The sequence below is a fragment of the Eretmochelys imbricata genome, chromosome 8 (genome assembly GCF_965152235.1).
Source record: "Eretmochelys imbricata isolate rEreImb1 chromosome 8, rEreImb1.hap1, whole genome shotgun sequence".
In the NCBI taxonomy this organism is placed as follows: domain Eukaryota; kingdom Metazoa; phylum Chordata; order Testudines; family Cheloniidae; genus Eretmochelys; species Eretmochelys imbricata.
The window spans coordinates 72,668,236-72,686,382 of NC_135579.1; the positions used below are offsets into that span (position 1 = coordinate 72,668,236).

Genomic DNA, 18,147 nt, shown 5'->3' on the forward strand with positions numbered 1-18,147 from the left:
GATTATTCTTTTCCCACCCTGGCACAGAATAAACATGAATTCAGAAGCACAGTGGGAGTGGAAAACAAAGAAGAGAAGAGAGAAAAGGCAGCAGAGAAAGACAGAAAAGGTGAATATAGAGCTACAGAAGTGTTTATTGAGCATGCTACAGAGGTAAGCAGAGTACACACAAAATGAAATTAAACGACTGTCAAACCTCCCAACTTTGTTAGAAAATTAATTTTTAATTGTGCCGCTTTCAAACTATACTGAATTTTACATTTCTAAAGATGTAAAAACTTAACTAATAGAAAATATACATGACCTTTTTCTACATAGATAACAGAATCTATGAATCTTGAAACTAAGTACATCAATTTCAAAAAGTATTGGTCATTTAAACAGAATCAGATTAACCAGTTCAGATTGACAGAAGAACTGTTGTCAAATTAATTTGATCTGTAGATTCTGAGCCATGTTTATAGTAAAGTCAGATCGATTTCTAATACAAAATATTTTGAAGAGATTTATTAAAACTGAATATTACAATGCAAGGTAAATTAAGACTAAAGGCACATAAACTTTGGTCCCACCTGGTTGTCAGTTTTAAAAAACTGCCACAAAATTAACCTTCCTGCAAGTGTTCGCAGTACACTTTCTTCATCTTTGAAAAATACATGCACCAGTTCCTGAACTAGCTAGACCAGTCTGCACATGCTCAGAAATCCACAACCATATTCCAAATCTTAATTACAAACTAAAGATGGCAATATATATTTAAATGCACATAAGTCATGTCAACTTCAAAAACATCTACGAAAAATATTCAACCACAAACAAGACATTACTTAGTGCTGACATTTATATGATACGTCCCACAAGAGTGTGTACAAAAAGGTTAAGATTCCACAATGCTTTCCACATAGGGCTCAAAAAAAATCACAGAAATCACTTTTTTCTCCTTTAAGAAATTAATATTCTGTACCTTGTTCATTTTCTCTAATGCCTACATTCATAACTGAATCTAGACCAGAATCATGAAATACAGAAGGCCATTTACAAAAAAAAGTTAAAGTAGCAGAAATAAAATATGCTGTGTTTTAATCTTTCAAAGTAATGTATCTTATCTGATTAAAAAGAAAGATACGTGACAACCCAATAAGTAATAAAAGAGTTCCAAGCAGGAGAAACAAAAACCTTAACCTTTTTACACACCCCTGCCTAAATATATTTTAATTCTCATGTAACACTGTGCCCCAGCCAACCAAATTCATTTTACTAGCAAATGTAATTCTAGCAACACTAGTTTTCCTTTTTAAGGCACGTATGTCAACTAACTTGAAAAACTGTGGGCTTAACTTGAAACCCTTTTAAACAAAATGATGTTTCTCTAAACAGATGAAAAACCAACAGTTAATATCACTGCTTTTCTTTTCTTATGAATGTTTTTTTTTAAAACAACCAAGGAATGATAACAGCATGAAAGACAGAAGTCAAACTCTGGTCCCCACTCTCCTGAACAGTCAATAGGTGACGACACTGAACAATGCGATACACCTTCATTTTTTATCTCCCATTTTAAATTGTTGATTTTGAGAAAGAAACTCTCAGATGGTGATTTTCTCCAAGATTGTAATTATGCAGATCAATCAAAGCCTGAATAGCTTCTTCCACTGTTGACATCTGAAGAAGTGCCATCTTGTGATCTCTTCTGAAACAAAACAACAACATTAGGAACTCAACCAATACTAAATAAGGGCCTAAAAACCTCTCTTCCCTCTCCAGAAGAGTATTTTTTCAAGACATTCTGTTAAAACATATGAAGTCAATCTTTTGTTCAAAACATAGGGATTCAAGGAAAACGTGCTTACTGAAAAAATTTAAATGCTTTCACAGTGCCTCCAGTGTTAGCAAACAGTGTGCGCAGATCATCTTCTGCTACTGATGGTCTAGAAAAATGAAAAACAAAAACACACATATAAGAATTAATTATCAGTGGATCTAGTATTTTATGGCTTATGTGAATCCCACTGGCTTATTGTCATACAACACTTACGGAATATTAGACAGGTGAAGAGTTGCAGATGGAGGGAATATATTCTGAAAATTTTTTGAGCCAGGTTTCTTGAAGCGATGCAAGGGTGAATTACCAAAATCTTTAGTTAGCCCTTGGTCATCAAGTCCCTCTCGAGGTAGCTGTACTGTCTGATGCTTGGAAAGGGTAACTCGAATAATCTTCCCATACATTTTTTGTCCATTAAGATGACTCATGGCTGAAAAAGACAAATTTATTAAATTCAGTGCTACATTTCAACACCCTGCAAGGATGGCATATACTTTCTCATTAAATCACTGATTTCAGCCAACACTGCAAGCTAGAAAAATAATTCAATTTCAAAGTTAGTTTGTAAAGTTTTCAAAACTGCACTGCTATGTTTAGCCATGTATTCAGTAAAACAAACATGGAAACACAACCCTATTTTATTCTGTTATTTGAATGGTCCAAATAACTTATTCCAGGTGAAAAAGCCCACCATGACACTAACCAACATACACACCACTACCTAGTATTATGCTCAAACTTATTTTCTCTGATTTAATTGTGGTATTTTTGCATGTGCTATTGTGCTGATATGGCCAGTGAAGTAGCAGACTGATGTCCATAGGGTTAGATTAGAATTTGAAGTTAATGTTTAGTTCAGAAAATAAATTAACACCTCTTTCTCCTCCAACAACACTATTATTCTGTTCACAAAGCAGCACATACACATACGATTTTTGGAATACAGAACGACTTGATGTAATAAGTTTTCATGTCTCATGGATAGTCTGGGATCTGAGAAAAACTAGAATAAGAGTAGACTGACATATATGAACATGTTCATTTGAATTTCCACAATATTATTTCAAATACTTAAATTTACAGATTTAAATGAGGCATAAATTAATCTAATCTTACCCAGCTGTGACTGGTTCCCATCTGCCATCTGTATAAGAGCACTGTCTTTCTTATTGTATAAAATCTTCACACGCTGCACATCCCCATAAACACCTTTTTTAGAGTCAGAGAGGTAATCCAAAAGAATAATTAATTTTAAGTCTAACCAACTAAACAGCACATTTTGACATATCAATGAAACATTCAGACATCAACAAGATCACCCACTCAATCTCAACATTCACACAAATGAATAAAGAAGATCAAGATTTTGAATAGTGAATTTTGAAAAGAATAAATTTTTGATAAACCCTCAAAAGCTATGTGAATGATATTAAATTAAAGACCATGCAAAATATATTAGCATGCATTAAAAGAAAATCTTGTGTCTATGGAGAGTTTTTAAACAGCAAAAGAAAAATAGCAAAAGATTTACTATTCAACTTTAAGCCAAAAGTGCTAGCTAAAAATAAGAATTAAGGTGAAACAAAAATTAAATCAATAATAAAAGTATAGTGCTAACAATAACATACCGAAGAGGGTAAACAGACTTTGGGGCGTAACCATCTTTAGAAGGAGAGAAGAGCAAGCAGCGTAAGACAAGAAGAGAGAAGAGTCGAGGAAGAGCGGAGATGAACAGATCATCCATAACGAAGGGTGGTTCCCGCAGAATGGTGAGGTGGTCATGGATCATGGTTCAAGGCGGTTAATTGGGGCAAGTTGGTCCGAGGAACACATTTTGTTCAAGCACAGAAGCATGAACATAGGGAATGAAGACAGGGAACGTAGACAAGGATAAGGAAAATAAAGGATAAGACGGGGGAGGGCATGGGAATTTGAGGAAAGACAAGGAAAGGGAAGGTGAACACAAAAGGAGAAGGATGAAATGGGGAAGGGAAACAGCAATGCAGAAGAAAAAAAGGAAGTGGGGAACAAAAAAAAATAAAATATAGGTCAGTACATAGGAAATGCAGGAATTTGGTCAGAAAATGGTTGGTTTATGTACTGTACAAGGAAAAAAACTGAGTAAAATGTTGTCACCCAAGACAAATATGGGTAAAGTACATCCATATCAAAGAATAAATTACAGCATTTCATCTCAACATGAAAAAAAAAAAAGCATGCAATAGAAATTTTAAACTTTGAACTTCAAGTGCATAAGCATGGCTGGGTATGAAATGCCGGCAAAAATCTTTCAAAATGGCACTCTGATCCAAACATTTTAACATGCAAGACTGTGGATGACAAAATAGTAACAAATGATAAATAAGCTTCATGAATCATATTAACAGAGGCCAGTTAAAAATGAAACAAGTATTCCAACTAGACAAACTGCTACATCAAACTTCCCACATTTCATACCAGCTTTCACAGCAATTAAAAAATTGTACAAGACAGTAAAAATGCAAAACTAAATAAAACCCCTTAGATTTTAGAGTTAGCAAGAAAGGTAACAGTATTAAAGTGAAAAATGTTTTTGAAGACAAATGAATAATAACTGCAAAGAAAAAATTACTAAGAGAGACTGGAAGAGTGCCTCGTCAAGATCTTTGGGAGAACCTTCAAAGAAAAACGTGTTAGAGCAGTTCACATAAATTAAGATTTTAAAAATGCAGTGACACGTAAGCATGAAATGAAGCAGCAAATAATTAGAAAAGAAAAACACAATTCTACTTTACATAAAATATAATCTACAAGTTAGAATACATTTTGTTGTTTTTGTGAAAATATTTAAATTACAAATTGAAAACCAAACATGCAGTATTTACCATATTTTTCTTAGGAAAAATAGGTAGCCAAATATCAAAGGATATTTTAAGTTGTTAGCTACCTAGGAAAACAAAAATATTTAACTATAATAGAAAAAAATATAAAGTTTATAGTTTCAAAATTAATTTAGACATACAAAAAACAAGAAAAAATACTTTGATCTTAAAGTATGCAAGTGAAAATAGAGGCAAGTGCAAAAAAAAGAAAACATTCACAAATGAAGTGTGATTAAAAAATAAGGAATAAAAAAGAGTTAATGGTTTCACTGACCTCTTCATTTAAATTGCTAACCAGGAGGACTGTATTGCCACCAGCTGAGACTCCAGGCATACCCACTCGGCCAGCAGCAGCAGCAGCTGCTGCAGCAGCAGCATTCGGAATAGCCAAAGGACTCAGCGCTCCTGGAACAGCTGCAACAGGAAGCCCTAATTTTAAAATAAAGCATATTTTACGAAATACACACAAGTCGTTCAAAAATATCTAAATCAGAAGTACAAACACTGTATTGTTTACACAAAAGAATTCATTCCACGATTCGTATTTTCCAACGCTTAGTGAAATGGATCAGTAATAAATATCAGGAGAAAAACCAGGGTTCTCGCTATTTTTCTTGCTTCAAAGCACTTCTTATGCCACTTCACTTTTCTAAAGACCATTTTGTTTTCAATCAAATGCAGTTTTTGTGAACCACACACATTGCTCTTTTTTCCTAGATTAAAGCAAAAATCCTCCCTAATAATATCTACAGTATCTGGTTTAGAAAAGGTTCAGAAAAGGGCAATGAAAATTATTAGGGTATGGAATGATTTCTGTATGAGGAGAGATTAACAACACTGGGACTTTTCAGCTTGGAAAAGAGATGACTAAAGGGAGATATGATTGAGGTCTATAAAATCATGACTGGTATGGAGAAAGTAAATAAGGAAGTGTTATTTACTCCTCATAACACAAGAACTAGGGGTCATCAAATGAAATGAACAGGCAGCAGGGTTAAAACAAACAAAAGGAAGTATTTCTTCACACAGCACACAGCCAACCTGTGGAACTCTTTCCCAGAGGATGTTGTGAAGACCAAGACTATAACAGGGTTCAAAAAAGAACTAGATAAATTCAGGGAGGATAGGGCCATCAATGGCTATTAGCCAGGATGGGCAGGGATGGTATCCCTAGCCTCCGTTTGCCAGAAGCTGGGAATGGGCGAGAAGGGATGGATCACTTCGTGATTACCTGTTCTGTTCATTCCCTCAGAAGCACCTGGTATTGGCCACTGTTGGAAGACAGGACACTGGGCTAGATGGACTTTTGGTCTGACCAAGTATGGCTGTTTTTATGTTCTTATCAAAATGATCTGAAGAAATCTTTTTGATGTTTAATTAATCTCGTTGCCTGAATACACCAGTCAAGTCAGTGAAACTAAATATTAATGCAAGTTGTCTTCACCATTATATTTCCTTTATATTACCCTTTGGTATTAGTTACTTTCTTCACTTCAACCTGATGGTTTAGGCTAGGTTACAACCTTGCAGAGCAAGGCAAATAGAGTAGCCTACATATTACCCATCGCGTTAGGCTCAGTGGGGGGGTGGGGGTAGGGGGGGAGTTCCAGCCATGAAGACGCAGGAATATTCAGTCCAGGGATATAGCTCCATAGTGGTAATCTTCCCTAGCCTCTCTGCCTCCTAAGAATGTTCATTCAGGAATTCAACTGCCATTGGCCACCCCATTGGAGCTCCTCCCCTCCAAAGCAGCTACGGCATTGTACAAGGATACTATTAATTTATGATGGGTTTTCCCAGTGGAATCCCTTGGGTACATAGTGAGCATACTGTCACCCGAGGATACACTCCTTCCCCACCATCCTGTGAAGTTGTGCCCCTGTGCTATGCCTGCACTACCTTTTACAGATAAATTAGATGTGCTAGTTTTATTTGTACAAGTACGTTTTATTTAGTCTCCAACAAATAAAAAGACTAGCACAAAAATAATAATTGTTCAAATTATTACTTTGTTCTACTGCACGTTATTTGCCACTACTGCACTAGGCCTTGCAGATTTCACAACGTGGTCTTCTGATGCCTAGATGATGATACTAAATAAAAATTTAACACAGGACCATTGTAACCTTGACCAGCTGGGCCCACCAACGCATCTAAATAGAAATCTTTGCTTTGTAGATGAGAATTGAATTTTCTCCCTTCTTCCCCAAAAGTGAGTTAATTTTGTTTAAAAATAAAAATAAGGGAAAGGCAAAAGAATTCTTCAGTCTCAGATAGTGAGTAAATACTGAGCAGCTAATTGTGACCGTACTCGTCAATAAAAAAAAGAAAATATTCCCAACACTACTAAAAATAGATATTGTAGCACGAAGAAAAATGCAGAGGTGTAAAATAAGTGTGGTTACAAAGTTTATTTCACACAAAGTAAGTAAAATTTCCATGCTCCACCTCATTAATCATGTTTCTTTTACAGGGGGGAATTTATGGGAGATAAATAATTAACACATTGAGATTTTACTGTGCTGGACAAAAGGACTAGCTAAGTATATAATATTAATTTACTGTGACAGAGTGGGATAGCCAGTAACTATTATGCAGTAATGGTAAAACAAAACAACAAAAACCATGTTAGGGATAGAGATTAATTCTGAAAATATTTTTATGGCATTACATAAATCCAAGTTATATTCTCCCTTAAAAAACATGTTCAGTTCTGGTCATTCCATGTCAAAAGAGATACAGAAGGGTTGAAAGAAGGGCAATTAAAATTAATGATGTGAAAGGATTTTCAAAAGAGAAGAGAGTTTTAAAAGGTATTTGTCTAAAGCAGCGGTTCCCAAACTTGTTCCGCCGCTTGTGCAGGGAAAGCCCCTGGTGGGCCGGGCCGGTTTGTTTACGCACTGGCCGCCGCTTCCAGCAGCTCGCATTGGCCTGGAGCAGCGAACCGCAGCCACTGGGAGCTGCGATCAACCAAACCTGTGGACACGGCAGGTAAACAAACCGGCCCGGCCCGCCAAGGGCTTTCCCTGCACAAGCGGCGGTTCAAGTTTGGGAACCGCTGGTCTATAGTGTCATAACACAGGTATACAAAATAATGAACGCTACTGAGAAGGTTAACTAGGCAATCCTATTTAGTCCCTCTTGTAACTCAAGAAAAAGGGGAAGGAGGCATCTAATAAAATTAAAGGGCAACACATTTAAAGACAATAAGAATGCTCTGGTTTTTAGCACAATGCATAGAGTTTAGTGGGATTCAACAAGGGATTAGACATTTTTATGAATAAGAACATCCAGTTATATTAGAAAGGCTAAATATGTGTAAATGGACAATCAAGCTTCAGGATATAAGCCAATCACTAGCTATCTGGGGGTTAGGAAAAAACTTCCCCCACGGACACAATATTGTGTAATTGTCCATAATGAGAGCTGTCTATAATCTTCCATTGAAATGTAGTACTGGTCGCTGTCAGAGAAAGTATATGGGATTAGACAGCCCACTGGTAGTTCAGCATGGCAATTCCTATATTCCTCAAAATCCACTTTTCACTTTCTTTTCCACAGTTGACCTCCATGAAAATTTATACTGCTACGTACAAATGTATCAAAAAACAACAGAAAAGTAAGTTAGATGTAAAAATGATGTGCCGAAGTTTTCCAAAAGTCATAATTAAAGTTGTGCCCTGAATGTTTCAAATAGTAAAGGGCAGAGAGGCATCTGGCAATTAACTGATTTCCCCTTAAATAGCTATGTTCTGCTGTTATATCACAGAAGAAATGCACAGATATCAGGCACTGTATTAGAGCAACAGAACCAGCCAATAAAGAGGCTGAGATAAGTGAAAAAATCGAAAATATATCCAAAATATTTAACACTATTCAATACCTCCAGTTTTTCACATATCCCATGGAAGAAGATAAGGTGAACCCCTCATCCCCCAAAACTACAAACCAGAAAGAACATAACTTTCATAAAAGTTTGTAGAGCAGACAGTTAGAAAAAAACATCTATTTGCTTACAAGATGAAAAAATGTGTTCTGGAAGTCACATTGATGCACACTTGGAATCCCATAATGCTACTTTCTGTCTCCTCAAAAACAGTATCAAAACTATTTTAAAGAAAAAAAGTACGCACAACCAATTTTTAAATAAACCTTATTTCAGAAAAAAGTTTAATTATAATAAAATGTTATTTTTTATGTTGAAAAGACTGATTGTTAGGATCAATTGTTGTATAAGTTGGATGAAATTTCAGGAGAGACCATTTATTAATCAAAAACTAAGTAATTCCTCTAGTACAGGGGTCAGCAACCTTTCAGAAGTGGTGCACCAAGTCTTCATTTATTCACTCTAATTTAAGGTTTCACGTGCCAGTAATACATTTTAACATTTTTTGAACATCTCTTTCTATAAGTGTATAATATGAAACTAAACTCTTGTTGTATGCAAAGTAAATAAGATTTTTAAAATGTTTAAGAAGCTTCATTTAAAATTAAATTAATATTCAGAGCCCCCTGAACCGGTGGCCAGGACCAGGGCAATGAGAGTGCCACTGAAAATCAGTTCGAGGTGAGGAGGTGACAGGGAGAACTATGGGCTTCAAATATGTAATTTGTTTTTAAAAGTTTTTACTACTCCCTGTATTGTGAGAGCCACTACATTTTTGTGACAGCCATAAAAATGATACATTTACTCTCCTTGCTAGCTATATTGTAGTAGTTGATTTAAGTATACTTTTGAATTATATTAGTATTTAGGATTTTTGTGATGTAAATAAGAGGAAATAGAGCAATGTACAAAACTTGTCCCCCTAGGAAACATATTTTGAAAGAATTTAATTCAGACATAAAAAAAAATGCAGAAACAGATTTTTATATTGTACATACCCATTTTTCATGTCTGTTTTCGGTAAGCTCAAGAAGTGTAGTTAAAGAAGGTCACATATGCATACATTAGCTGCATAGTAAAAATTCAGTAAAGATGCACAAGACAAAGGGGCACAATACTATGTGCCCACTGCACAACTTTTTCCATGTGAAGTGGTAGAAGCCTAGCACAGTTTAAACATAGGCCATTTTTATCTATGAAAATGCCACAACACTAAAGAATCATTGCAGGAGCTAGAAACAGTAGCTTTGTACCATTGGAAAGCAGAGCTTCCCAATGAGACTTAACACCCACTTCTAGTCCTCAAAGGTCCTGAAATAACAACATTTTAAAGCATGGGAAAGCTATTTCCGGCCCTTTTTAGAGGTTTTTTACAGCTAGAAATGTAGCCCTCTGAGCCCTCTACAGCTACAAATGTAGTATCTGATATTTTACAGGTAAAGGGATAAAAAATAGTCCCAATAATATTTTTTAAAACAGTCCTAAAATATTATTTTTGTATCCCCTGTGCAGACTACATAATGGCTTTCTTCTGGGATGAACCACATAACTCACCTTCTAGTTTTGCCATTTGCACAAGGCAGCCATTCCTAATTTATGCTGGAAAACACTTAAAACATACCAAAACATATTCCTATGCACCCTATATATCCAGGCATATAATTTATAACATATAATAATATGTAGCTACATTTATCCTTTCTGGTTTTGTATCTCCTACTATTGCATATCAATCGGTTCATGTCAAAATGCTGTGTTGTGTTATCAATTTGCTCCTGAGGTAATAATTAAGAAGATGGAAGAATAACTATTCAATGGAAAAATAAACAGAAGTAAAGTGAAACTACCAATATTCATCTAAATGTCCTTACTAATTAAAATTCTCCACCACTACTGAAGGGCCTTTTCCCCTCTCAGAAAAGATATATAATAATGATTCTAATTAGAAATGATTTTTCTGTGTTTCTACAAAGCTTTAATCAACCTTAAATATACAGGTTTGATCCTGACTGGGGCTTCCGTGTACTACTACTATATTAAAAATAACAGATGACTGCATTTTTATAATGTTCTTAACAATTAGCATAGTAAATCAGAATACAAAGGAACAGCTTACCAGGACCTGAAGCGGAAGCTCTCCAAAAGTTATATCCTCTAAAGTAGCGTTTCTCAAATGCATCCACTGGGGCCACATGCGGCCACCAGGGGCTTTTCTTGCAGCCACAGCCTCCTGGGCTGGGATGGGGGGAAAAATAGCGGCCCCTCCTCCTCCCTGTTGCTCCAGGATGCACCACCTTGGTGTTGATTGCTGGGGCCACCAGTAGGGGTTCGGTCCTGCCCCCCCCCCCACCCCCAAGACTGTTGGGGCACAACACTGGAGGAGCAGGCAGCAGATGAGTTCCCCACCTTCCCAGTGGTTGCGGGACTCAGGCATTGGCTTCAGCCCTCAGGTAGTGGGACGGCAGGCTCTGGCTCAGGGCTTCAGGCTCCAGCCACACGGCTTCAGGCTCCATCCGCTGACCACGGGGCTTCACGCTCCAGCCCCCTGCTGCCTCTCTTGCCCCCCAGCAATCCTTCTCCATTGCCCCTGCCCCCCTCTACCTCCCCTGACCCCCCATCTAGGGCTTAATTTCTCCCCCGGCTTGCCAGGGCTAAGTAAGGCTGCTGTGAAAAGTGTATTAACAAACATACAAGTATCACTTTTCACAACAGGCTTACTAGCTAGCAATAAATAAATTACACTGATTTGGACATGTATATATGCATATTTATTTGTTCTTCCTAACGCATTTTAGGAAAAATTGCCTGACCGGCCACCAGTAAGAGTTGGTGGCAGCGCTCTGAGGCCACCAAAAAGATTTGTCCTGAGAACCCTTCCTCTAAAGATCCACATTCTTAAGTCTTGTGTCCTCACACATGCACCTTCAAGAGCTGACTAGCAAAGCTTGTATTATAAAGTTTAGAATCCCTCAGATGGAAACAATTAAAGCATGTGTCTCAGGAGACATACATAGCACGTCATAGCCTTTTATGAGTAATTCTTTTTTTCAATCTAAAAAGATCTAGGTTTCTGGGGAATAAAATGGAATTACAACTCAAGCAGGGAGCAGGATAAATGAATCAATCTATAGGAGGACCCTCCAAATAAAAGCAAGTTCTTTCTAAAAAGGTGACTATCTTTTAATAATCTCTATAAACGAAGAATGAAATGCTTGAAATTTGTCCCTATTAATGATTTAGACCAATCAATAAAAGAAACACCTTATTTTTGCTTTTATTGGGTAAAACTGGCACAAGAGATAGCCACAGTCTAGAGGAGAAAGGGAAATAAATATTTAGTAAGAATAAATTAGAGTCTGGATGATGTGGCGGATTGATAACAGAATACAAATTCACCCTATTGCCCCTGATTCAAATCTGGCCTGCGTAGGTAAGCAGTTGTCAGTCCAAACTGTGCTGGACAGCTTTTCCAAATAAAATAAGCAATCACAATGAAATCATTTTTAGCGATCTCATCAGTGAGGCTCCAAGTTTGTCACGGAGGTCATGGATTCCGTGACTTTTGCAGCGGCCCCTGCGGTTGGCCTGGGTGCTGCCTGAGCAGCTCAGGCAGCCCCTGGGCCAGTCGCACTGGCAGCTGCTGGGGCAGTCTCAGGCCCCCCTGCCCCCAGCAGCAGAAGTTTGAGTGTAGAGGGACTCAGGGTACTGCTATTCTACAACAGATAATTACACAAAAAATGCCCTCTTTCAAAACGGTTGCTATCTACTATCATTCTCAATGGAGTGAGGTGAACAGTTCCCTCTTTCAAAATGGCCACCAACTCCTATTGGGAACAACAGAAATAAGCCAAACTGCCTTCGTGGAAGATGATGGCACCCTATCCAGTCACTTCTTTGTGGTATTCTCTGCAGAACATTATTCTTTAGTCCTTGTTGAAGTAACCAAGTTATGCAGGATGATGGCAAAAATGAAAATTATTTTCAATAACTACTCTCTGCACAATATTGACTTGACAGGAAGGTTAGGAAGGGGAACTCAGGGGGGATGTGAACAGAGAAATGTGAAGGACAATAGTGAGGAGGAAGTGGTTTGTATGTATGGAAGTGAAATATGAAGCTTGGATGTTAGGAGATAATGGCCCTAAAAGCTGGAATAAAGTGAAGGTTTATAATATACATCTTCAAATCATCAGAAATATCACATTGTAACATTCTCTTTGGGATTCTTGTTTAGTGTTCATACATGAACATTTTAATTAAATAAAAAGGAAATTCCCAAATCAGAAATATGTTAAACTAGAGTTAAGGTTGAGAGTACATATCAGTAACTTAATGGTTGAAAACATTACTGGGATGGTCAGATCACCCCCAAAACGAGCATTAAAAACCCAGGATATTTACAGTTAATGTTACCCTTAAAAGAAATCCCAAAAAGTTGAAGTATGAAAATCAGTTAGGGAACTCTGCCCTGCAGTGATACTGATAACAAAATATATAATGTCTTTAAACATCAGTTTATCTAACCTGAGACCACAAACACTATTATGCATTAGTTATAACCGTATAGTTATTGCACAGCATCATTACAGGGTGGAGTTAAGGTTATTTGGATGCCTTTACAGTGTGTTTCTATGTCTGAATTTCTTTAAATTTTAACCTTAACTGAATATCCAGTGTTTGTAATACTGGTATGGAGGATAATTATAACATCACTATAATACTTTACACTTACATTACTATATCTAATGAACCTTAACTCCAGTTTGTATCTTGGAATACAGAATACACTGATATTGATCGGATATAACTGCTTACATATCAAAACACAGCTAGTGGTCTTCCCTGTATAGAGGATTTTTCCTATGTATTTTTTTTTCATATCATGTAAAAAATACATGCCACTCCAAAGGAACAACTATTGCTTTTGACAATTCACCTGAAAGCACTCCATTCTGTCCATTAATGAATTTTCCTTCTTTCAAAAGATAAAAGGCTCATTAAAAAGACATCCAATTTAAAATCTCAAGGATTTCTATCACCTCGTTCCTTCGCGGCAGAGAATGCAGTATATGAATGAATAATCATCTGCCAGGGCCAGGATTATCTTTTTGGATGTCAGGTTTCTAACTGATTATACAGCACAGAGACTTCATCGGTTAAAAGGTTCAGAGAAATTACACATCCAAGGAAAAAAAGTGATCCTTGTTCTGTAGATATTTACAACTGGCTATTCTGAATTATCAAGTAAAAATATTTTGATAAAAACCATGATCAATTTGTAGTATGATACACTGGTAATTAATCAACAGAATAGTATACATGATATGGAGCGAATCTTAATATATTTCAACACAGTGACCCTGCATTCCTGAATTTGCACTTAATCTTTTTAGATTTATGGATAACACATTTTGGGGGTGGGGGGGTTGTTTTTGTTTTTTGCCATTAGAGATGCAATCTTACCAGCTCTTTTTGCTAAAGTATACTTGGGCACAGCACATCAATGTTTTTTAAGTGTACATATATGTTGCATAGTGAGCAGTATTTGTAAACTAACATTTTTATCAGAGAGCTTAGAATCATTAAACAAATTAAAACCTTATAAAATAGAAAAGAAACTGTTTATATTAGGCTAAAAAACATGAAAGTAGTGCTAGGCTTGTGGTTAATTTACTTGACTAGGACTCTCAAGTTCTGGGTTCAGGTCCCAGATTTTCCACAGACTTCCTTAGTGACCTTCTACAAACTCAATAACTCTGTGTTTCACTTTCCCATGGGTTTGGTCTGCCTTGTATACTTATAGATTACCTGTTTGGAGCAAGGATTATGTCTTACTATGTGTTTGTACTATACCTAACACAGTCCTCTAGGCCAGAGGTGTGCAAACTACGGCCCGCGGGACCCTCCTGCCCGAGCCCTGAGCTCCTGGCCCGGGAGGCTAGCCCCCCAGCCCCTCCCCTGTTGTCCCCCCTCCCCCACAGCCTCAGCTCACTGCGCTACTGGTGCAATGCTCTGGGCAGCACAGCTGCAGAGCCGCAGCCTGACCTGGTGCTCTGTGCTGCACAGTGGTGTTGCTGGCTCCAGCCGGGCGGGGCAGCTGTAGCACCGCCAGCCACTGGTGTTCCAGGCAGCGCGGAAAGGCGGCAGGGAGCGGGGGGTTTGGATAAAGGGCAGGGGACTTCGGGGTTGTGGTCAGGGGTGTGGATAGGGGGCAGGGTGCAGTCAGGGTAGAGGTCTTGGGGGGGACATCAGGGGACAGGAATAAGAGGGGTTAGATGGGGCAGGAGTCCCAGGGGGGCCATCAGGGGGCGAGAGCGGGGGGGGACGGGACGTGGAGGTTGGATAGGGGGCGGGGGCCGGTCCACACCTAACTGGCCCTCCATATAATTTCAGAAACTCGATGTGGCCCTCAGGCCAAAAAGTTTGCCCACCCCTACTCTAGGCACTAGTGTAATACAAATAATACAAAACATATTCCCAAATAAAAAACAGCTTGTCAGGGTCCTAATAAAACCACATGTAGAGTGATACAATGGTTTTCCACTTATACAGTTTTAGATTCTCTACTCCTGGACTTTAACGCTAGTCAGACTGCTAAAACTATATTTAACTTTTGAAGAAGTGTCTATTAGGGCTCAACCCTTACATTCAACATGTGGTTATGAATTAAAACTTTTCTTGTAAAATCAATAAATGATCTTGTGATAAATTCTCAAATATGTAATAAAATGAGCCATTGTGTCAGAATTGAGCCCTTATTTTTCCTATCAGAGTTTGATGATCTCACCCTACCTTCTACTTGTACATATGAAAGTAGCACAGTTTACTATCTGTTCTAAAAAACTAAACAAAAAAAGGCCCAAGAGTACATTAACATGAGTGTTGCAGGTCAGAGCTGAGGTACATATGTACAGCAGTGTGGAAAAGCTTTGACTGCACCTATAATTATATCTGGCTCAATCCAGTGCAGTTATTCCTTCACTTTTATAAACACTTACTCTGCGAACAGAGCCTGTCATGTTCCCCTTGACAAAAAACACACGGACTACTAACCGAGTTGACTTTTCCTGAGATATTCAAGATAGGCAGTAGCAGGAAGAACCATCCAAGATTCCACTACAATCAACAAAATGTTTTTAAAAAAGAATTGAGGAGGAGGAGTGAGATAGGACTAAAAAATAGGCAAGATGATCGGTACAGTATTAAAGTTATTCCTGTTCATCATGTTTTCTCACCCCCTCCCATCTTACCATCACCTCCAATGATCTTTTAATTTCTTATTATTTTCTCTCCCTTTTCTATTTCAACCTCAAGTACCTTTACAAAAATGCTATTCATCAATCTGCACACATAGCCATTTAATCAATATCATGATCATTATTCTATCCTAACACCCACTTCATTTTTAAGTCACTTGAATGTGTATACTTATACTGTAAGCTCCTCAGATGGGGACTTTGTTATATATTCTATATTCTATAAAGCACCTTGCTTATTTGTAATAGGGCTATCGATTAATTACAGTTAACTCACGCAATTAACTCAAAAAAATTAATCACGATTAAAAAATGTGCCAGATGTGCTAAACAGTTGTATGCCCCTTCATGCTTTTGCCACCATTCCAGGGGACATGCTTTCATGCTGATGATGCTTGTTAAAAAAAACAAACGTTAGTTACTTAGTGACTGAACTCCTTAGAGGAGAATGTAGGTCTCCTGCTCCATTTTACCTGCATTCTGCCATATATTTCGTGTTATGGCCATCTCGAATGATGACCCAGCACATGCTGTTCATTTTAAGAACACTTTCACTGCAGATTTGACAAAATGCAAAGAAGGTACCAATGTGAGATTTCTAAAGATAGCTACAGCACTCGATCCAAGCTTAAGAATCTGAAGTGCCTTCCAAAATCTGAGAGGGACAAGGTGTGAAGCATGCTTTCAAAAGTCTTAAAAGAGCAACACCGATGCGGCAACTATAGAATCCCAAACCACCAAAAAAGAAAATCAACCTTCTGCAGGTGGCATCTGACTCAGATGATGAAAATGAAAATGATCCAAAGCAATGTGGACTGACGCATAATCAAGCAGAACTCGCCATCAGCAAGGACACGTCCTCTGGAATGGTGGTTGAAGCATAAAGGGACATATGAATCTTTAGAGCATCTGGCATATAAATATCTTGCAACTCCGACTACAACACTGCCATGCGAATGCCTGTTCTCACTTTCAGGTGACATTGTAAATAAGAAGCAGGCAGCATTATCTCCTGTAAATGTAAACAAATGTAAACAAACTGAACAAGGAGGAGGACTGAGTGGGCTTGTAGGCTCTAAAAGTTTTACATGGTTTTGTTTGAATGCAGGTTTTTTTTTGTTTTTGTTTTTTTTCCCCCCACACAATTCTGTGTTTGTAAGTTCAACTTTTATGATAAAGAGATTGCACTACAGTACTTGTATTAGGTGAACTGAAAAATACTATATCTTTTGGTTTTTACGGTGCAAATATTTGTAATAAAAAATAAATATAAAGTGAGCACAGAACACTTTGTATTGTATGTTGTAAAAGAAATCAATATATTTGAATATGTAGAAAACATCCCAAAATATTTAAATAAATGGTATTCTATTATTGTTTAATAGTGTGATTAATTGTGCAATTAATCGAGATTTTTTAAATTGCTTGACAGCCTTACTAATAAATAATACTGACTAGCTTTTATATAGCACTTTTCACTTGTACATCTCAAAGGGCTTTACAAAGTAAATCTGTACATTACACTCATTTTATAGACTGGGAAACTCAGGCACAAGAAAGAGACGTGTCTTTCCCCAAGGTCATTCAGCAGGCCAGCAACGAAGCCAGGAACTGAACTCAAGGGTCCTGAGTCCCAATCCAGTGACCTATCCAAAAAAATTAACATGGGGGGGGGGGGCGGATTATATAAATCTCCATACTCATGAAATAGATGATGGTAAGGGGAATTTATCATGTACCTAGGTTCTGTTAATTTTCTATTAATTATTAAAATAATTTGGAAAAATCATTTATGGTTTTTAAGATCAAATTTTTAAAAATCAATTTTTCTGTTTGCCAGAAGCTGGGAATGGTGACAGGCGATGGATCACTTGATGGTTACCTGTTCTCTTCAGTTCCTCTCGAGCACCTGGCATTGGCCACTGTCAGAAGCCAGGATACTGGGCTAGACTGATCTTTGGTCTGACCCAGTATGGCCGTTCTTATGTTAAATAATTTTGTCATTAAATAGTAATTTAAATCTTATTAGAATAGGATAGATCTTTTAGAAGTGCCTCAGTCCAGTCTATGGGGGTTTGAACTGTAGAGCACCCTAAATACCCTGTATAGACCATGCTGGCATGAACTAAAAGGTACCTAGTCCGTATTAATATAGTCCTTTTTGAAACAGACTACATCAGTGCCTCATTCAGTGCACAGAATGAACAGTGCTCACAGAGTAGTTTCAATATTTTGTTTTCTCCTCATTGTTCATTGTGTGCCCACATTCCTTCTTTACTGCACACTAATTAAATCCTGCTCTAAAGACAGAATTATCAATTT

The 18,147-nt window shown here is 37.5% G+C and overlaps 1 protein-coding gene across 5 annotated transcripts in view; it reads right to left on the minus strand.

The window, feature by feature from the left end:
* Positions 1–204: 204 nt before the first annotated feature.
* PTBP2 (polypyrimidine tract binding protein 2) overlaps positions 205–18,147 on the minus strand; it is an 87,783-nt gene continuing 69,840 nt past the window's right edge. For 2 of the 5 annotated variants that reach the window (XM_077823477.1, XM_077823482.1), the window contains 6 exons: positions 4,958–5,112; positions 3,451–3,484; positions 2,939–3,031; positions 2,036–2,252; positions 1,851–1,928; positions 205–1,690 (listed from right to left, as the gene is read on the minus strand). In XM_077823477.1, the coding sequence (XP_077679603.1) occupies positions 1,558–1,690; positions 1,851–1,928; positions 2,036–2,252; positions 2,939–3,031; positions 3,451–3,484; positions 4,958–5,112 (710 nt within the window). In that variant the 3' untranslated portion in view covers positions 205–1,557. The remainder of the gene's footprint in view (positions 1,691–1,850; positions 1,929–2,035; positions 2,253–2,938; positions 3,032–3,450; positions 3,485–4,957; positions 5,113–18,147) is intronic. The other 3 variants (XM_077823481.1, XM_077823479.1, XM_077823478.1) reach the window with 3 other exon arrangements.